The 22586-nt window shown below is 42.0% G+C and overlaps 1 protein-coding gene across 1 annotated transcript in view; it reads right to left on the bottom strand.

Moving 5' to 3' along the window:
* Positions 1 to 5106: 5106 nt before the first annotated feature.
* LOC147445566 (aminopeptidase P1-like) overlaps positions 5107 to 22586 on the bottom strand; it is a 133748-nt gene continuing 116268 nt past the window's right edge. Inside the window, exons 9-16 of the mRNA XM_086525037.1 lie at positions 11738 to 11804; positions 6630 to 6764; positions 6479 to 6559; positions 6349 to 6403; positions 6164 to 6268; positions 5972 to 6043; positions 5564 to 5688; positions 5107 to 5426 (exon numbers count right to left, since the gene is read on the bottom strand). Coding sequence (XP_086381163.1) covers positions 5262 to 5426; positions 5564 to 5688; positions 5972 to 6043; positions 6164 to 6268; positions 6349 to 6403; positions 6479 to 6559; positions 6630 to 6764; positions 11738 to 11804 — 805 coding nt within the window. The 3' untranslated portion in view covers positions 5107 to 5261. The remainder of the gene's footprint in view (positions 5427 to 5563; positions 5689 to 5971; positions 6044 to 6163; positions 6269 to 6348; positions 6404 to 6478; positions 6560 to 6629; positions 6765 to 11737; positions 11805 to 22586) is intronic.

Raw genomic sequence — 22586 nt, 5'->3', positions numbered from 1 at the left:
CGAAAATTGATTCCGTAATACTCAAAGAGCAGATTAATATAAAAAAAGCCAGAAAAGGCGGCCTGTAGATGTACAATTTATGAGATGACTACATCTAATATAAAACATGTATGGTGTAGGATCTACATACTACGAAGGCTACACCCCCTTCTCTGCAACAGAATTGCAAAGATGCCATGAACTAGTAGTAGTCCACACTTACAGTTTAAAACACACATTGAAATGGTGACCAACCAGCCACCACATGAGCACTCTAGCCGCAATAGTAGTGATAGGTGTCAACACACTTACATGCACAAGGCACTTATTGTCTCCCTCATAAAGAGATTATTGTCCATCAAGCACTGTATAGATGCCATCTCTTTAGGGCTACTTAATCATTGTACATTGACACGACGTAATGTATTACATGCTCTATGCTCTGAAGTTTCTCCTTCTGTAAGTTGTGTGTGCATATGCTAACACTATAAATCAAATATGCATTGTCCAACCTTTCCATAAACTTGAGCAACAATAAGATTGAAACTTCGACTTCACCGGATGGAAGTTTCCTAAGAATGTGAAAAGGATGTTGGTACATGATCAATAAGATTGAAAATGTGACTATGGGATGGAAGTTCCAATTTAGAATGTAAAACAATGAGAAGGACGTTGGTACTATAAAGCTTTTACCATTAATTTTATAGCAAGGTTGTATATTGTTCTAAGTTATTCTCCCTGCACTTACAAAGCTATTAAAATTACCTGAATATGGCAAGCCAAGAACAATTGTGGAATCATTGCCAATACATTGTCTTCCTCATTGCAAAATCTTTTTCAAATTCGTTAATATTCTTCTTGTGTCCCTCGTCTTTGGTGGTCTCCTCAATGGATGTTGTATCCTCCTTTGAATCTTGGTAAGCCGATTTAGTTTGGTATTTTGTAGAGGATGAGGATGTCGACTTCTTGCTTTTTGGAGTCGTTGCTTAACTTACAATTGTTAAACCTCAGCTTGATTGCCCATTCTTCATCCCTACTAGTGGGTGGTAGCCTATAATAATTTGACTTGTAGAAGTTGTTTCTTGGTTCTTTATGTCTCTAGGAGAGGCAAGCAAGAGCAAAGCCTCATGTATAATAGCTCAATGACGTGTACTTCTACCTTTTTAGTGTCATTAGTTGTCAACATTGTTGTGTCATCTTTCTTCAAGGCTGTCAAAACCTTGTAAGCTTGTCTGTAGTCAACTCTAGATGACCTTTGCAGGAAATATAATGTAAGACCTACTAAATTCCATACTCTTTGAACGTTTGCATATAGTTGCAATCTTTGGAAGTTTTGTCTCAGCACGAGCTTCAAACCTCTTTTCACTTTCATCTTTAGATGCCGTGCTGAAAACCATGGTGTCCAATGCTTGAGGTTTGCAGTCTTGATCCATCATGCTATAACTTGGTGGATATTCTTTTCATCTAGATAGAAGGGCTCATGGCTATCAAACCATACTTTGACTTGCCATGTGGCTTTGCCATGATAACTTGTATGTGTAGGAAGAAAAGATTTGTTTCCACCAACACCTATTCAAGCTTAAAAATCAGAGTCAAAGTTGCATGTTTTTTTGCTTATTGTTGCTTTGGCCATAACACAAAATTGATCGTCACTTGAAGAAATGGAATCCAAATTTGATGAAAATAAGACCAATGGAATAAATGAACCATGCATAACATGCAAGTACATTTATAGAGCACATATCCCACATCCCTAGGTGACCAAAATTGAGATTTGTCACCTAGGGATGTGTGCTCTATAAATGTATACATCTTGGATGGTGTCCCCAAGGTTTGGTGGAATTTGAACCTCTAAAAGTGAGAATAGAAGCCAAAAAGTTTATGCATCAAGATTTTGAATCTGTGTATTGGCTCTAACTCTTTCTGAGATAATAATTTTGAGATGGGATTGCACCAAATGGTTGGTAAGACTTTGTAAAAGCTACCCTTAAGTTTGGCATGAAATGGCTCGTAAGACAACTTGTGATCTGTGCCATCTAAGGTTTTTTCACAATTGACCATGTTGATGCGTGCATCTACTACATGTCACCAACCCCTGATCCCCATTTCATGTGATTTGGATGTGAATTGACCCCTCTTTTGGCTAATTTTTGATGATGTAGAGTGTTATGATGCCAATGATGATGTTGATTTGATGTCAAAAGGATGTAAATGCAATGTGTACATGCTAATGATGTTGTTTGCTAAATTTAGAGCAATTAAAACCATGGCTCACATTGTGATTTGTACAATAGTGGAACTTTTGCATGTAGGTGGTACCGTCAATTTCTCCCATCGCTTATTGAGGTTATCATGTTTAGAGATTCAAATTCCACCAAACCTGATGGGTATCACATGAAAGACTCTTGTCAACTTTCAAAATTATTTCCTTTTCTGCCATAGGAAATTTCGAACTTTGACTTGAACTTGATTTTGGGCATAAGAATGAGACCTTATTAGTGATGGACCCCTAAAAGCCTCCTTTAGACACCTTGCTGTAGTGTTGGTCCAATCAGACTTTCAAACTTTGAAATCTTTGAAATGGAGCCTAGAAGATATGGCAATGGCCATATGCATTTAAGGTGTTCCATTTGAATTTTTGAATATCATGTGTATGACTTTGAGTGGTTCTAGCTGTAGAAGATTTTAACTCTCATCTCTATTTCCCTGACTGATATACATGCACCATAAGCAAAGATGATGGTATTTTGAGTATAGACAAGTGATCCTCCATGGCTAAGAAGTCTCTAATTTGCTGTTTTTAACCCCATCAGAGGCCCAATTGAGAATGTAGATGCATAAATAAAGTCCTCTCACTCAATGGAACCTATTGATATGCCTCTAGTGCCATTTGACAACTATGACTCAAACCATGATTTGAGCCATAGAGAGGTTTTAGGGTTTTGGTGATCTTGACCTACACCTACTCCCATTGATCCCTACCCTCTTTCTACCCTATGCTATGCTTGGTCTCTAGTTTTGAAGCCCTTTATGTGTGCTAGAACCCATTTATATTGCTGATTTTTCCATCGTGTTTGCATTTTGTGCATGGTCCGTGTTCATGTAAACTTGACCTAACCAAGTACAAAACGAGTCTATTGACCAAGTAGAACTCACCTCCAAGAGTCTGCATCAAAACGATTGTGTCTTGTGTGTGCTCATATAAACTTGACCTAACCAAGTACAAACAGTTCTATTGACCAAGTAGAACTCACCTCTAAAAGAGTCCGGGTCAAAACGATGAGTGTGGAGTGCACATGGATTGCTAGAATCTCTCTCTCTCTCTCCCTCTCTCTCTCTCTCTCTCTCTCTCTCTCTCTCTCTCAAAAGCCTTAATTTTTACAAGGTGGCCCTCTTTTTCCTATGGAAGGTTCTAGCCTAGAATGCGATTATGTGCCTTCAACATCAACTTACTTCTACACTTGAGAACAGAAGTATCCCTCGACACCTGGCCACTATGTGCACTCTCACACCCACTGATTCCACTTAAGCATCAACTTGCTCTTTGGTTGAAAATTTGGCTTTATATGACCAAGTTGTTGCAATTTCCCACAGGTGGCTTGGTCTCACAAGTGGTAGTCTCGTGGACATTTTTACAAGGACGACATAAAATTTTAATGTTTCTTAATAGTATGTCATTTAGTCATTTGTAGTCCATCTTTAATTATGCGATATTCACCATATATTGAGAGATGTGAAGATTGATTATGCAAAGTGCATAAAAGTACTCCAAAAACGCAAAAAAAAAAGAAAAATTGTTTATAAGTCAAAAGAAAATGTTCTAGGATTAAAGACAATTGACACTCAACATGATTTTTTATGCCAATTATTACCCCTTCTATGGTAGAAAAGACGTTAGTGCCAACTTGATGACAATTACAACTTATTTACAAATGTACAAGCTCATGGGTGATATTGTCCCCTTCTTATCCTTACAAAAGAAATGGGTACAATCTTTTATCAGTTGGCATGAATTAGCCAAGATTTGGCAAAATTGTATCAACATCTAACAAAAACACACTCAAATGTTACCCATTTTATATCTATATGAGCATTATGTAGTCTTTTTAAAGGGTTGCATGGTATGCCCTTAGTCCGAGTCATCCTAAATGTATAAGGTTGTGCTTTGTGAGTGGAATTCACCACACATGGCTATTCGTGACCTTGAAATGTGGCCTTATCATGAAACTCAATCAAGGCATGAGAAACATTAATGCTTTGTAGAATGGGAGTCTTGAGCAGTGTGGGTAAGGGCTTTTTCCATCAAGGTTCTCTTGTTTAATAAGTAACAAGCAAGGATGGCAAATTGTGGAGCAAGATTCAAGCATTATCTTTTTATTAACCTCATGTGATTAAGTGCACCATTACCACTTTCATAAGCATGTCTCCCATTCATCTAGCACATGCATGATGCAGCCTTTCTCTACACATACGACTACACACTTTTTGCCTCCAACATGTTTCAGTTTTAGCTGCTCTGAACCATGGTCTACCCTCTAAAAGCTCTATGAGGACAAAAACTCTAGTATCACCCAAGCATCTTTATCTAGGTACTGTTTTGCTACCTCAGCGAGCTCTTGCAAAGCTTAATGCCGTTCTCACAAATACATGAAGAGAAGAAAGTACTGATGGATCATTTTGCTATGTAAAATGTGTTAGCGAGCTGCCAATGCAGATGGGCTGTGTGTCAGTGATATGAAGTGCTCTAATACTTCACATATGCAGCTTTCATGAGGTAGACCTGCTCCTCATATGGACGTAGATACATGCATATTTGCATCTGCGTATGTGTACATACAGGAAGGCACCCAATTTAAAGTGCCACGCTGCCCATAAAACGCTAATGTGTTGTTTGACATGATGTGGAAGAACTACCCACAATGGTGAGACCATTCCAATCCACAGCAAATTAGATCAGCAAGAAATTAAACATTGGCAATTGAAACTATGTCCAACCTCTATCTGGCCACACCGCCTTACCAAAACCTACCTATACTAATGCTAATGCATCCATGAGGATGCATATAAACGCCTCTCTTTCTTGCAATTTCTGCCAAACTTCAAAGGCAGGTGTATCGTGTTCTTGCATTGGCCACAAATGATCAAGATGTTTCTATATCAAATCAATGAATGTACACTTCCGCCTTTCCAGGCTTATTGGCTATACACTTGGTTCTTTTATACGTATAAGCAAGATCATAAGAATAGATGTAATTCCTCTCTTTAAGATTACTCTTTGTATTTCACCGGACACTTAAAGGCTCTGTTGCCTTAGTCAACCACTCTAAATCTGATCCCGAGACAAGAGGGCTAAGATGCTTGAAACATTCCTGATGATAATTGTCAACCCACTGTTTTTCTTCTCCAGTCAGGAGCGATTCATCAATCAACTTTTTCTGGTAAGGAACCTGCTAAGAGAAGAGTGTGTACTTTGATTAAGCAATACAGAAAGTAAAATGCAAAAAGGTTATTTTTTTCTTGCCACGTGCTGGGCCGCGGCGGGGGGGTTGCAACACAAACACCATATAATTGTACTGTTTCCTACCCAAGTAATGTGCTCAAAAGCTAGGTATCCCTTATCTCCAAAATTGAATTCTGTATGAGCCTCTTTAACAATCAGAACATTTTCAAGCCGGATGCCAAAATTTCCGTCTTCATAGTAACCTGGTTCTGTCATTAGACCATCCAACAAGCATCAATTAACAGATGAGACTCTGCAAGACACAGCATTAAAGGCAGATATAACTGAGAGAAGATGAAGCAAAAGATAATGGTGAGATTTATCACACTTGAAATAATTAACATTTTGTTTTGTCTCTACAATCAAAATAATCTTGTCAGTGTTTCAGTTGCTTGGAAAACGGAAAGCGAATTGACCAGGTGTCCCTCCAATGAATGCACTTCCATAGATGGTGGAACCAAGGCAATTAATGTGTTATGGGTGCTGACTTACCATCTGTCACAGTCATCGACTTCTGAAGGGCAGCATTTCGAGCTCGAGGTCGGAAACTTATCCATTGCGGGCCTAAAACAGAATCACGAGCCAAGTTAACATGTTGCTCATGATGTTATGGAGGACTCAATTCTAATGGATCTACCCCTGTATATGTGGTCAGAAAACCCATAATTCTGCAGTACACTTTACCTTCATGCACATTGAGAAAAGAGCCTACTCCATGGCCTGTCCCATGCCTGTAGTCCAAACCACTTCGCCACAAAGGAATTCTTGCTAGAATATCAAGAGCATACCCTACAACCCAAACAAAGCATCACAGCAAGATTAATGGTAGAAGAGAGAGAGAGCTATCAAAGCTTGTTGTGAAGGCTTACCAGTGGTGCCATTTGGAAACACTGCTATGTCTAGGGCTATATGACCTTTCAGCACCTGCCAATGCTCACACCTTAACAAGTAGATACAGATGACAAAAATAAACGCAAGAACATTGCACTAATTATTTACCTGAGTATAGCAGGTCCTTTCGTGAGGAGAAGGCTTGCCAAAATGCACCGTCCTTGTGACATCCGTCGTACCGTCCAGGTACTGCCAAAATGCTCGATTGTTAATCTGCTCCTTGAGGATAATTGCTCTGAAGAAAGATTAGAAATTGTACCTGTCCTCCAGAATCACACAAGTAGATACTCTCTGGTTCCATTTCTGCACATTGATCAGCATCCGGCGCATAATGAATAATGGCTGCATTTGCACCCACTGAAGAAATGGTCTCAAAGCTGGGACCCATAAAGAACTGTTTCATTGTGAGCAATTTGTAAGCTTACCAGAAAAGACTTCAATTAACTTGCTATGTATACTTCAAGTAAGAGAAATACTCGTAAAGACCGACACATGGTCTTTTGAACAGTTGAAAGCACTCCTCTAAATTGAGGCAAAAGATGACAAAAATAATAAACTTGCTAAAACTAGCACCAAAAACTGAATTAAAGGACATGTACACAGTAATAGCCCTGCTTGGCTCTACCCTTTTTTGGTGGCATGAATAAAAAATTCATAAGCCTCTCCATGTACGGTGGAATAGAAAGTAGCAGGAACGGTACATTGCATCAGCCAAAACTACTATCAAGTAGACTTGGTTCCTGGCCCAATATCTATACTTATGAGATCTATCAGCATTGCAAAGGGGCAGTTCTGCATTTCCAAATATCAATCAGGTCGTTGCTATGTGCATTTCCATGAAGCTTTTTGACATGGTACATGGGGTCTTAACACTTCATGAGAAGTCCCTGCTGATGGTACAACTATCACCCGAGCTAGCAAGCATCATTAAGAGACGAGAGAGTCTTCTCCATGATATTTTGGTCTCCTTGCTATTTGTTCAGATGATGTTGCACAAGAGAGAACACCACACAACTCACAAGGGACATTCTATGATCGTACTCTGTTAATAGTTTACAAACAGGATTGCTCGTCAACCAGAGGATTTTTATATGAATTTATGCTGGCTCACAAGAGAGAAAAAAGCTTCATACTAAAAACCTTCAAACATCCTAACTGACAGGTGAGGCTAAAACTCATAACAATGTTTGTCAAATCTGAGCTGTTCAAAAAAATTCTACAATCTAGGGATGGTGCCACAAGCATAGTGAGACAGACAACTGGAGTGTCCATATGGTGTGAACATGTTGTAATGCCTATGAAGGCTCAAGAAAAACCTAATTGAAACTCCTTTTCATTTGCTCCCACACGTGCAACCTTATCTTCTTAATCCTCTCTCTTGTCTCGTTAGTTTCTAATGCGCACATTTCCCTCTTGCCATGGCCACTCACTGCCATCATCCCCCATAGGCATCCTTGCCCTTAACTCCTTTTCATTTGCTCCCACACATGCAACCTTATCTTCTTAATCCTCTCTCTTGTCTCGTTAGTTTCTAATGCACGCATTTCCCTCTTGCCATGGCCACTCACTGCCGTCATCCATCATAGGGATCCTTGCCCGTGGTATCAGAGCCCAGGCGGCATATCACAACGCTTGCTGTGGTGGGCGTCGGCAAGCTTAGGCGGTGAAGAAGGCCCTTGTCAGCGGCATCTCAAAAGGTAGGTGCTCCAATGCCACGGTCCTACAACAGCATACCTGAATGCTTCTAAGGAATAGACCCTTGGAGGCAGCCTTTTAAAACGCTACAATTCTCTGTGGTATCTGTAACTACTTAATCATAGCAGAACTGCTATTTTCTAATAATGAAAAAGGGTTTTTATGATTTTTAAGACTTAATGTGCACATATGAATTAATGGATCCATAGTTTTTAAAACGGGACAAGATCGTTACGAATTTTCCTGTTGTTCGGGCAATACAGAATAACCGGACACAAAACAGAGCGCGTTGGAATGACCAAGCACATGATTGAAGACGAGTTTTTAAGAACACCGAGTGCATTCTCGGTTAGAAACAGATTAATATGTTAAGTTTCGGGGACGCCCGAGTAATATTTTTAAGTATTTTTAAATGTTCATGTTCTCGTTATTTTATGCAGGAAATTACGAGGTAAAGTTCTTGGGGAGGTTTGTGAAGTTAATTGCATGAAAATGTGATTCTAATGTATGTTTTTGCAAGGGGGGTCAAAAACCTTTTCAAATTGAGAGTTTTTAAAAGGTTTTGACCACTTAATGTGAAAGGGCCTAAGTTTAATTAAGGCCCAAAACTAAAAAACGTGGAGACTTTCCCAGAGCCAACGTGGGTTATTTTCAAGCACTTTCGTGGTGAGCATTGGGTGATTTTTACACCTCTACACTTGGCAGATACCATCGATTTCACACTCCCTTTCTATCGTGAGAGAAATCGTCACCCTCTCCACTATATAGCACTCACCATAGAAAGGGAGTGTGAAATCGATGGTATCTACTAAGTGTACAGGTGTAAAAATCACCCAATGCTTGCCACGAAAGTGCTCGAAAATAACCCACGCTTGCTCTAGGAAAGTCTCCACGTTTTTGAGTTTTGGGCCTTAATTAAACTTTGGCCCTTCCACATTAAGTGGGCCAAAACCTTTTAAAAACTCCCAATTTCAAAAGGTTTTTGACCTCCCTTGCAAAAACATATATTAGAATCACATTTTCATGCATTCAACTTCACAGACTTCCCCGAGAACTTTATCTGGTAATTTCCTGCATAAAATAAGAGGAACATGAACATTTAAAAATATTACTCGGGCATCCCCAAAACTTAACATATTAATCTGTTTCTGACCGAGAATGCACTCAATGTTCTTAGAAATCCATCTTCATTATGTGAATGGTCATTCTGGCGCGCTCTGTTTTGTGTCCCGTTATTCTCCGTTGCCAGAACAACAGGAAAATTCAAAACGGTCTTGTCCCGTTTTAAAAACTATGGATCCTTTAATTCATATGTACACATTTAAGTCTTAAAAATCATAATCGTTTTTCATTATTAGAAAATAGCAGTTCTGCTATAGACTAAGTAGTTACAGTATCACAGTGGTTAAAGCCTTTTGACAACCACTCGAAGGCTAGGAAATGCAATTATACTTCAGCGTTTTGAAACACTGCCTGCAGAAGCTAGTCGACAAGGACGAGGCAATTAGTTATTATAGGGTGAGTTTGTTGACGGTTTTTTTTTGCAAGCTTCTCAAAATGCTGCAATGGGCTCCTTGGCAATGGTGAGTAGCTTCACAAGATTTTCAAGCATTTCAGAATGCCCCCTGGCTGCATGTGCTAAGCTGTGAAGTCAACAAGTGGAGCAACTTTTGTTAGCAAGCATCTCAAAATGCTATCACCAAAGGACTCGCATACGGTGGAAGAATTGTTAGAAGTGGCATTCGGACATGTGGAACTGATATAAAGAGACCATAAGCGGATTGATCTCAGGTACTTTCGACCAATAGATGATACAATTGGCAATAAGGCAACTGATGCAGAACACAAAGATTTGCTTCAAGAAGGTGGTACATCAACACAGATTTCCAAAAAAAAAAAAAAAGTTTTTCTTGTTGTCTACGTCACAAGTTTGTTTTATTTTGTCATTTGTCAGTTTTTTAATCCAAATAAATTTGTAAGGGACTAGACACTCCCCCGGCTAAAGAATAAGAGGCTGGAGGTAAGACCTTCCCTTGTGTACTCCATACCCACTTATGTGCGGGTTTAGACACTACCCTAGCATCTTCACCTAGAGGTAAGACCTACCCATTGTGAGCACTCAATATGTGTGCCTCCAAAACCCTCATTTGTGTACGGAAGCATGTGTGTCTCACCTTGTGTCTGGGAGACGTGCGCACTCACCCTTGTGTGTGTAGGGAAGGCTTGTATTTGCCAACCTACAATTGAGTGAGGGGAGGATTTGTGCGGCTACACCCTTTTGTATTTAGGGAAAGGCAATTGTGTACCTCTATCCTCTTTTGTGTTTGAGGGAGGATATTGTGTGAGTGCTACAAAGCTCAAGGGGAGGATTGTTGGGTGAGCTTTGTCTCACTCCAGTGTCCATATGGTGTGAACATGTTGTAATGCCTGTAAAGGCTCGAGAAAAACCTAATTGAAACTCCTTTTCATTTGCTCCCATCGTGTGCAACTCTAGCTTATCCTCTCTCGTTCTCTTTTGCTGCACGCCCTTCATCTCATGGCTTTGCTTCAGTACGATCCACCATAGCCATCCTCGCCTAACAAAGGAAACGTGTCACACTTCGAGAAAGGGGTTTTGAATGATGAATCATGAGAGAAACAACTGCATGGGGCCCTGTAGCAAAGTGGTCAGGTACGAAAGGTACGTATCAGGTGCACATCTGTAACCTATCCCTTACATGGATGCCAAATATGTAGCAACACGATCTATATCCAATACATAAAACTACCTAATATGTGTGTAAAATTAAGGCGTATAGTCAAAGTTGAGAGGTGTACTCAACTTTCAAGACAATCTTGGAACCAAATGATGCCAGCAGTTATATACCTTCATAAGGTCCAACTTCTGAACTAAAAGAGGTACTAAAACACTTAACAAAACCCAAATATTACACGCAAAGAAAGAGGACCATGGAGCAAGATAAATTCATATGCATCGTATCTGCTTAAGGGAACAAGAACTCAAGTCTAAATAAACTCACAACAAAACCAAAGGACGCAAAGACTTTTTCCCTATAATGCACTATAAATAGAGGTGTATAGTGACCTGGAAACTTGGTTTTGAAGGGTGTATGGGCACTCAAATAAAATTTCAGTAGGCCATTCAAATTTAAGAGAGCCCTTATAGGTGATTCCGTGGGCCTTACTATCATTGAGAAACTCCAATACATGCAACTGCTTTGCAAAGAGTCTTCATCACCATCCGATTACTGGAAAACTTGAATCTTTAGGAGTGGTGGTCAAAACCCAATGAGAGGAGACCCTTGAAAGCAAACCTTCCACTGGAAAGATGTAAAGCACATTGAACATGACATGGAGTCAATGACAGAAACTCAGTACGCAGATCTTTGTATTGATGTGTCATCATAGGTACTTTGTGGAGCAAAACCACACTAAAGAGACAATGCCATAATGGTTGGAAACTTTGTGGAGCAAAACCACACTAAAGAGACAATGCCATAATAGTGCAACTTTGTGTGTAAATGTTGGAAAACAATGATGGATTGCACACCCAAGCAAAAATGGCAGCAATTATGAAAATGATATTTTACCGACTCAAAATAACGCTATCAGCAGCTGAAAGAAACAAAAAGACTTTAACAAATGGAGCGAGTTTTCACAAAACGTTGTTACCTCCTGTTTTGCACGAAATTGTTCCAATTTCTCGCTCACAGAAAACTCAGTCAGTTTATCACTTTCTCTACAAAAAACAACAGAAAAGGTGAGGTAAAAAGGAATTTTGGCTTGAAATCTGCATCCCATTCAATGTGAGAAATTTTCAATATATTGGTAAGCATGAACTGTCTTCAGTTTCTCACATTTTCCAACAAATATATATTCCTTGATGAATCCAAGATAAGCCCAGATTCACCCTTAAAGGAAAGTGCTAAGTATAGACTCATAGTAGTCACCCACAAGACAATATAACCATCAGCTCCATCATGCATAGTATTGACTAAACACTACATCCCCACTAATGTTTTTAGTGCCCAATAGTGAGTGTAGAACTAGGTACCAATACATGCTCCCAGACCCACACCACACACACACCCATGACCCGACCATACATCAATACAAAGATCTGCGTACTGATTTTCTGTCATAACCCTAGAAATGCATGAAGCCTAGCACTAAAAGAACACATTTTCAAACAAACTCTGAAGACGAAGGCCCATAAAAAGAACATGTGTGACCTCCTACGTGCTTACTTAGAACTCCTGTTTTGCTCCTCGCCAGCCCTTCCTTCAGTGCCCTCTCTCCACCATTTTCATTACCTTTCCTACCAGGATTGTTTTAGGATCGCTTTCCTGCGTGCTTACTTAGAATTCTTGTCCCGCTCCTCACCAGCCCCTCCAAGTGTGCCCTTTCTCCACCAGTTTCATTACCTTTCCTACCTGGATTGTTTTAGGATATAGGATGTTTCCTGAAACCGGCCCGTTTAATCCAAAAAGGGCGGTAGACCTTAGACTTAAACTTTATTTGCTTTCACCCATTTAATTTGTCGCCCACTTTACCTGTACTTTCAAGACATAACAAAGGGGAAAGGGATACAGGTTGCTAGATTGCACCTGTATGAAAAGACCGACACCAGATTGGCCCCTAAATAGGCGCCCCTTTCGGTATTTCTTTATTCTTTAAAAGAGGGAATAAAAGCTGTGGTTCCCTACAAGCTGCCCCGCACAATCTGGGCTGAATTTCATATGTTCTGGCCCGATTTCGGCAAAAAAACTGTACTAGGACCCTTCATAGTCAGTATCCCCACGCATTAGATGACTTTCCCGACGCATACGGACACTTTGCAAAACCTGGCGAGAATCTGCAGCACGCTGAATTCTCTGTTTTCTGCCCCGAAAATGCGTCAAATCACTTGTACAGCGGTCCCCTTGCGTCCCCGAACCTCCTGAGGGTATTAGGGTCCGTTTAGGGCCGAAACCCTAAACCTGTAAAAATACACAGCAGGCTGTAATTCACTGTTTCGGGCTTTGTTTCGCGTGCCGGTCGCATCCGTAGCAAGTCCTCGAGCTCCCGCACCTGTAGGGCTACTTGCCCTTTGAATCGGACGGGATTTCGCACGTGAAACCTCTCCGAATTCACCTGTACCTGCGGGGGATTAGCCGCTAGCTAATCCAGTACCTCTGCAAGAGACTCTTGCCTCGGCAATCGTGCATGAACCCACATAATTGTACATTGGTCAAATGAAAAGCCCACTAGAGAGGCATAACATACTGCTCATAGGGGAGAGAGAGAGTAGTGCGTAGCGTGCAGTGCATCACTCCTGGCACCGCACTGTACATAAGAGGGAAAGGAAGCACTCCATAGCTCTTAACTTGTGACAAAGCTGCAAATGAGTCTCCTCTCTCAGTTTAGGCGCCCCCTCTCTGGCCAGGAGTAGTAGAATGCTCACGGACTGCCACATGGCACAATTTCCGACTTTGGGCATTCCCGGATAAAAATATCTCAACTGGTGCATCAGTTGACTTTGCAGTAGAGCAATAAAATGTTCCTCTTGTCATTCCAGATCTAATGACGCGAACACATTTTCAAGTCCAAAATAGCAATTCCCTAAATTTTAGGAGATGCTGCCATTGTATCTTTCTAAGTCATCTGACCCTCTTTGTACACTGCAGCCACACCAAGAACTGAAATGTAGCCTATGAAGCAAAGGATTCCACTTTGGCTAGTCCTTGTCCAACCTTGGTGCTCTCTTGCCCTCAGGCCTGGACTCCCTCTGAACAGTTCCACACTAGCTATGCAATGCAGGGCAGTTAGATTTCTAGAGCGGTGTTTCCAAAAAGTTAAAATAAATAAATAATAAGAAAGAAATCAACAAAAAGGATAGATAGTAGTCACATGCTGGTGACATACCCCCCTCTTGAAATCTCAAACGTCCTCGTTTGCATCTATGTTGTACATGCTCACAGTCAACACTCAGGTATGTGTACACCTGTCGACACATGTACGACACATACATGCTCATTGTCAACCCTGGTGTATTCAACACCTCGTTGACACATGTATTGCTTGCATGTGAACCCTTTCCAAATGACATAGTGGTAGCTTCGTACTCTGCCATTGCTTTGAGTCAATAACTTTCCAATGACAAAATGGTAGCCACGCATTTTGCCACTGTCTTTTAGTACACGTTGGATCCAGTAACACTTTCGAGTATACTCAAACCGACAGTTTAAGAATGCAGTTACACATGTAGTCTTTAATAGAAGCAATTGCTATATCCTTGACAAACTGACAAGACATACTCACTTCTATAGCACTAACCAAACTTTTGGACATTCCATAAGAGCAATTGCCAAACTGACAATCTGTACAGCTCTAACATTCATGTAACATGTACTTCATTTGAGCTCACTTTAAATAACATGTACATCATTTCTTTCAGAAGCCATTGTCACACTAACAATCCATGTAGCTCTGAAACTCAAGGGGTCAAGGTAGGTTGCAAATCGAAGGCTTCAAGGTAAAGTGATAACACAATTGGTGACTCTGCAAGTTCACCTTCTTCCATCCACTTAGTATCCATTGATGGATAGTTTCTGAACTTCACCAAATAATGCCTAGCAACCTTGCCTTTCACTTTTCTTTCTTTATGTGGCAAAATCTGTTCCAGGACCAAGATCTTGTCAAGTTCCTCGACTTCCGGCTGAACTTCAGCTGGTATATCATCTGGCACATCACCCACATAGGGTCTGAGAATACTCACATGAAACGCATTGTGAATCTTCCAACTCTCAGGCAATTTCAGCCTATATGCAACATCATTGATTATGTCGCATACTTTAAAAGGCCCATAGTAACGCATGCTGAGCTTTGGAAACAGTCTTTCCTTGCCCTTCATCTTCTTTAACCTTGCCTTTTCAAAGCGCAGAAGCACCCAATTTGTTGCTAATTGGACTATTTTCTTATTTTTAATGATTAATTTCTTTTTCTAGGATATTTTATTGTGTACAGTAAGAATTGTTAAAAGATTGTAGCTACAGGAAATGCCATCAAGAACGGACAACTCTGATGTGTCATTTGATGGGTGACGGTAAACATCGCGAAGGAGTTTCTGTAAGTTCGGTGGAAAGGGCCGAGTTACGAATGCCCCTGATGCGTCACATGATGGATGACGGGTGCATCAGAAAGGGGGCATTCCGTAGGCTGAGGAGGAAATCCGAACTGAGTAAGAAAATACGCGTAAGAACGCAAGCACAAGAATAAAGATGGGTTCAAAGAAGCTTTTTACGAAAAGCAGGAACATTCGCGGGAGGGCAGATGCTTTCCCTTGAGGAATCTATGTCTGCATTGCATCTGTGCCCTGTTCTGCACCCGGGGACGCCTGGAATGTGTTTGTGTAGCATTGTTTTCACTAACTGAGTGAGTTTTTAAAGTTTAAACAAGTTGACACTTTATTTTATAAAGTGGCCGATCACTTTTAAGTGACCAGCCCTCTTATAATAATATAAAGCAATGCTCTTCAAAAATCCTACGTTAAAAAAACTCTACGTAAAAAGCCTACGTTGGGAACTGTACGGACAGGGCTGAGGGCAGCAATCTCTCTCTCTCCTCTCACTAGGGCGCCAGATGCTTTTGCTTTTGGGCCCTCTATTCCCGCCGGGTGCCAGGCCCTATAAAGTAGCAACCAGCGTTCAGTTTTTACAGAACGCAAGGAGCAGCAGAAGTCCCAGCGCTGAGGATTCTGGAGCAAGTGCTGACGACGGAAATCTGCAAGTGTTCATGTGACGACCGAGTACGAAGGTCGCTTTTCCGAGCAAGGAGCGACAGGTATAATTTGTCGATACGCATTGCAAGTTGTTGCTTTGTGTGGTTTGTTTTGCAGGAATCTCCCTTCTTACGGGAAAGTCCCTCACGGGAAGTACGGCTTCATGCCTAAGTCCCTTACGGGAAAGTACGGCCTTGTGCCTCAGCCCTTTACGGGAAAGAACGACCTTCGGGTCTAAGATTACAGAACGGAAGGGTTTCCTCGGGTTCTTGTGCTTGTATACGAATTCTCCCTAAATAAAGAATACTCTTGACGGGGGGGGGGGGACCAGCCCATCTTCTGGTTCCCAATACTGTGTCGATCTTCTCCCTTCTCTCACATTTGCCAAGTATTTTATTTTTCAGATTTCTAAGTACTCGTGTACGCTCCCGTGTTGTGACAATTGAAACCGGCCTGTTCAATCCAAAAAGGGCGGTAGACTTTACTTTAAACCTTGATTTAGCTTTCACCCATTATTAGTCGTCTATTTTACCTGTACTTTCAAGACACAACAAAGGGGAGAGGGATACAGGCTGCTAGATTGCACCTGTATGAGTGGACAGACACCAGATTGGCCCCTAACTTAGGCGCCCCTTTCGGTATTTCTTTATTGTTCAAAAGAGGGAATAAACGCTGTGGTTCCTACAAGCTGCCCCGCACAAACTCGGCTGAATTTCCACTGTTCCAGCCCGATTTCGGCAGCATAACTGTACTAGAACCCTTCACGGTCAGTATTCCCACGCATTGACCGACTTTCCCGAAGCATACGGGCACTTTGCAAAACCTGGCGAGAATCTGCAGCACGCTGAATTCTCTGTTTTCAGCCCTGAAAATGCGCCAGATCGCCTGTACAGCGGTTCCCTTGCGTCCCCGAACCTCCTGGGGGTATTAGGGTCCGTTTAGGGCCAAAACCCTAAACCTGCAAAAATACACAGCAGGCTGTAATTCACTGTTTCGGGCTCCGTTTCGCGTGCCGGTCGCATCCCTAGCAAGTCCTCGAGCTCCCGCACCTGTAGGGCTACTTGCCCTTTGAATCGGACGAGATTTCTGGCGTGAAACCTCTCCGAATTCACCTGTACCTGCGGGGGGATTAGCCGCTAGCTAATCCAGTACCTGTGCAAGAGGCTCTTGCCTCGGCAATCGCGCATGAACCCACACAACTGTACATTGGTCAAATGAAGAGCCCACTAGAGGGGCATAACATACTGCCAAAGGGGAGAGAGAGGGCAGTGCGTAGCGTGCAGGGCATCACTCCTGGCACCGCACTGTGCATAAGAGAGAAAGCAAGCACTCCATAGCTCTTAACCTGTGACAGGAACTTGCAGAATGAGCCTCCCAACTATAAATCACGTTTTTGCCTTCTCTATAAGTAGTAAACTGGCCTCAGAGTGCCAAGTGTCACTCATTTGTGCATTTTCCCGCTTTAGACCCTCCGGTCTAAAAATATCTCACCTGTAGCCTCTGTTGACTTGGCCAGAGAGTAACAAAATGATCCCCATGTCAAACTGCACGTAATGACGCGAAGACATTTTCAGGTCCCAAAATAGCAGTTCCCTAAATTTTAGGAGATGCTGCCATTGTATCTTTCTAGGTCATCCGACCCTCTTTGTACACTGCGGCCACATCCAGAACTGAAATGTAGCCTCTGTAGCAAAGGATTCCACTTTGGCTAGTCAATGACCCCACTTGGCTAACCATAGTCCTTGTCCAACCTTAGTGCTCTCTTGCCCTCAGGCTTGGACTCCCTCTGGACAGTTCCACACTAGCTATGCAATGCAGGGCAGTTAGATTTCCCGAGGGGTGTTTCCAAAAAGTGAAAGTAAATAGATAATAAGAAAGAAATCAACAAAAAGGATAGATAGTAGTCACACGCTGGTGACATACCCCCCTCTTGAAATCTCAAACGTCCTCGTTTGCATCTATGTCGTACATGCTTACTGTCAACACTGATGTATTCAACACCTGTCAACACATATACGACACATACATGCTGATTGTCAACCCTGGTGTATTCAACACCTCGTCGACTCATGTATTGCCTGCGTGTGAACCCTGTCCCAATGACATAGTGGTAGCTTCGCACTCTGCCATTACTTTGAGTCACTAACTTTCCAATGACAAAATGGTAGTTGCACATTTTGCCACTGTCTTATAGTACACGTTGGATCCCGTAACACTTTCGAGCATACCCAAACCGACAGTTTAAGAATGCAGTTACACATGTACTCTTCAATAGAAGCAATCACTGTATCCTTGACAAACTGACAAGAAATACTCACTTCTATAGCACTAATCAAACTTTTGGACATTCCATAAGAGCAATTGCCAAACTGACAATCTATACAGCTCTAACATTCATGTAACAGGTATTTGATTTGAGCTCACTTTAAATACCTTGTACATCATTTGTTTCAGAAGCCATTGTCACACTGACAATCCATTTAGCTTTGAAACTCAAGGGGTCAAGGTAGGTTGCAAATCGAAGGCTTCCAGGTAAAGTGATAACACAGTTGGTGACTCTGCAAGTTCACCTTCTTCCATCCACTTAGCATCCATTGGTGGATAGTTTCTGAACTTTACCAAGTAACGCCTAGTAACCTTGCCTTTCACTTTCCTTTCTTTGTGTGCCAAAATCTGTTCAGGGACCAAGATCTCGTCAAGTTCCTCGACTTCCGGCTGATCTTCAGCTGGCATATCTTCTGGCACATCACCCACATAGGGTCTGAGAAGACTCACATGAAACGCATTGTGAATCTTCCAACTGTCAGGTAATTTCAGCCTATATGCAACATCACTGATTATGTCGCATACTTGAAAAGGCCCATAGTAACGCATGCTGAGCTTTGGAAACAGTCTTTCCTTGCCCTTCATCTTCTTTAACCTTGCCTTTTCAAACCGAAGAAGCACCCAATCACCAAGTGAATATACCACTTCACGACGGTGACGATCAGCTGCTTTCTTTTGTTTTGCCTGAGTCCTTTCTAAGGCCACTTTGACCTTCTTGTACAATTCATCCATGTCCTGAACATACTTATCTGCTTCAAATATCTTGTCCTTTGTATGAAGTATGGGAGGAACTTTCTTGCCACCTTCAACTATCTCAAAGGGTGCCTTGCCAGTTGATGAATGCACTGTATTATTGTATGCATACTCCACCCATGGCAAATACTGCTCCCACTTTCCTTTATGCTCTGACACATAACACTCCAGCAGATCTAGGACAGTAGAATTTGCCTCTTCTGACTGCCCATCTGTTTGAGGATGAAATGACGAAGAGAATTTGAGCGTGGTGCCCATATTCTCAAACAAGCCTCTCCAGAACAAACTTGTCATGCGTGGATCACGGTCGCTAACAATCGATTGTGGCATGCCATGATACTTGAAAATATTGCTCATAAACAAGCGTGCCATCTGATCTGGCTTTATCTTCTTCCTGACAGGAATAAAATGAGCCTGTTTGCTGAATCTGCAAATAATGGTCCAAATACCATCATTTCCTGTCTGCGTTCTCGGAAGATCAAAGATAAAATCCATAGCAATACTTTCCCATGGTTTATCTGGAATAGGTAGTGGTTGCAATAACCCTGGTGCCTTTTGCCTGTCAAACTTGACCTTTTGGCATATTAGGCATTCTCGCACAAAGGCATCCACATCCCTTGTCAATGTAGGCTAGTAGAAGAATGTCTCAACCGCTTTAACTGTAGCATCGATACCACGATGCCCTGCATACGGTGGGACATGACTCTCTTCCATAACTTTGCGTCGCAATGGCTTTGTGACACACAATCTGCCATGCATCATCATGAACCCGTCTTTAAGAAGATAGTGTTCATGACGTTGTCCATCCATTAGTTGCTCGAAGACCCTTGCAAAATCTTCATCATTTGCATACTGTTCTCTCATATCATCAAGTTCATGATGATAAGGAATCGACACAGCTGAAATTTGTGGCTTCCTTGACAAGGCATCAGCCACAACGTTCTTCTTGCCTTCCACATGCACAATCTGAAAATGGAACATGGACAAGATATTTGCCCATCGCATATGCTTCTCAGATAACTTTGTTTGTGTCACGAAGTATCGCAAGGTCTGATGGTCCGTTTAGACAACGAAATCTGCACCTAGCAGGTAGTGTTTCCAACTTAAGAGCGCATGAATCACAGCCAGTCACTCTTTCTCATAGACCTGCATGGTCATCTCTGGCCCTTGCAAAATTCTGCTCTCATAGGCTACTACCCTGCCATCTTGCATTAGCACTGCACCAATGCTACTACCGCAGGCGTCACACTGGACCACAAATGACTTCCTAAGATCTGGCAACACAATGACTGGATCTGAAGTCATCTTTTCCTTTAAGAGATTAAAAGCTGAAATCTCTTTCTGTGTCCATCTAAAGGTGACTGCCTTCTTTTGAAGAGCATGTAAAGGTGAAGCAATCTCAGCGAAATTTCGGATAAACCTTCTGTAATAGGAGCATAGTCCCAAAAAGCTTCGGACATCATGCACCGTCTTCAAATTTGGCCATGACTTGATCGCTTCGACTTTTGCAGGATCCATTCTGACACCGTCCTTTGAGACAATGTGTCCCAAAAAGTGAATCTCTTCCAGAAAAAACTCACTTTTCTTTGCATTGATGAGCAACCTATGACTGCGTAGCTCTTTGAACACAATGGCCAAGTGATGCCTATGCTCCTCTTCATTCTTTGAATAGACTATCATGTCATCAAAGAACGTACCAACAAACTGCTGGTGTGGACGGAAAATTCTGTCCATCATCCTATTGAACGTAGCAGGAGCATTTGTGAGACCAAAGGGCATCACTAAAAATTCGTAAAGACCAAACGTCGTTCTAAAAGCAGTCTTGTGCACATCCTCTGATCTAATGCGGATCTGATGATACCCACTCTTTAGATCTATCCTGCTAAACATAGCTGCTCCTTCTAATTTGTCCATAATATCATCAATTCTAGGTATAGGAAACCTATTCTTGATGGTATTCTTGTTTAGTGCACGGTAGTCGATGCACATACGCCATGAGCCATCCTTTTTCTGCACCAACAACACTGGAGAACAGAATGGAGATGAACTGGGCTGAATCAGCCCCTTTTCTAACAACTCCTGTACTTGGCCCATTATCTCTTTCTGCTGAGCCGCACTAACCCTGTACGGAGGCTTATTTGGTGGGCTACTGCCTGGCACCAAATCTATCGCATGGTCCTCGGGTCTCTCTGGCGGTAATTGAGACGGTAATGAATCGGAAAAGCAGTCACTATACTGTTGTAAAAACATTGACCTTTCTTTATCTAGCACAGATAAATTTGATTCATCACAATCTGACACTTCACGTGCAAAAACCAAGTACGCAGAAAGATGCTTTTTCATTACAGAAGTAATAGCAGAAGCTGATACAGTAGGAATAGACTCCCCTTTAAGCTTTACATCCAGAATGTGAGTCTTTCCCCTGCTCTGTACAGTGATCTTTTTGTTGTAGGCATCCATGATTCCCTGTACACGAAATAACCAAGGAATACCTAACAACACATCACATCCGTCCAGTGGCATGATGTAAAATTCTTCAGCATCTACATAGGACTGGATATGTAGACGCAACCTTCCAATGATGGGTGTCACAGCCTCTGTATGGCCAGGACATGCCAAACCTGCCTCTGCTGTATACCCCATCTCTTCAAGTCTGATTCCCAACTTTGAAGCCAATTCTGGGGAAATGAAGTTGGCTTTGGCACCTGGATCAAAGAAGATAAGCACTGTTTGATCCCTAACCTTTCCCCATGCTCTGCAAAGCTCACTTGCATCTGAATTTGGCTTGTCGCCCACCATATCTGGCACTAGACCAGCCATGGGCTTCTTTCCTTTCTTGTCTTCCTTGTCTTCAGAATCAGCTGGCCTTTTCTTTGTAGGACAGTTGTAAGCAATGTGGCCAGGCTGCTCACATATAAAGCATTTGTTCTCTGTCCTCAGGACCTTCTTTTGCTCTTCTGACTTGCGAGGAAAACGTCTTTTCCATTTCTTTGCTGGTCCTTTTTCTAATTCAGCCGTAGCTTTGTCTTTCCCTGCGTTGGCTGACTCCTGAGTCCCTTTAGGAGCCTCATTGGGAACGTGCTTCTTGGCTGAATTTTTCTTGCCTGATCCTGCCTTGACGCCAGTGTTAAATTCACAATCTTCTCCCTTGAGCAAACCATTGCCAGTGTTTGCTACCTCGATGAGCTGCGTCAAAGTAGTGACTTTTGTCTTCGTGCAGTATTTTCTCAATCCTTTGGGTAGGCCACAACAGTATTTTTCAATCTGTTCTGTCAATGGCACAAACCTATAGGAAGTTACTGGAAGTAGAGCTTTCCAAAACTTCCGATTGTAATCATCCAGATTTCTGCAAGTGGCAGCATTAAGCTGGTGCCATTCTGTCATGACATCTGCTTCGAAATCATCAGATAACCATGCTGCTGCAAAAATCTGCTTAAAGTAAATCCATGTGGACGGAGCTTGCCCTTGAAGCAATAAAGTTGTCCACCATTGTCCCGCATTCCCTGTCAAGAAAGTGGCTGCCTTGCGGACCTTTGAAGCCTCTGTAAAGTTTCCCCCTGCATAGGCCTTATCAAACTGCTGGAGGAATGAAAGAGCCTTCTTCCTGTCATCAAACCCTGTAAAGGTCGTGAATGACACACCTTTGCCACCTTCTTTGTACGGAGTTGGCCTCTCCAGCGGCGT

Source organism: Adiantum capillus-veneris, chromosome 12 (genome assembly GCF_014529385.1).
Source record: "Adiantum capillus-veneris isolate H3 chromosome 12, ASM1452938v2, whole genome shotgun sequence".
Lineage (NCBI taxonomy): Eukaryota > Viridiplantae > Streptophyta > Polypodiopsida > Polypodiales > Pteridaceae > Adiantum > Adiantum capillus-veneris.
The sequence above is the reverse complement of the archived record's forward strand: the minus strand, read 5'-3'. Positions and strand labels throughout refer to the sequence as shown.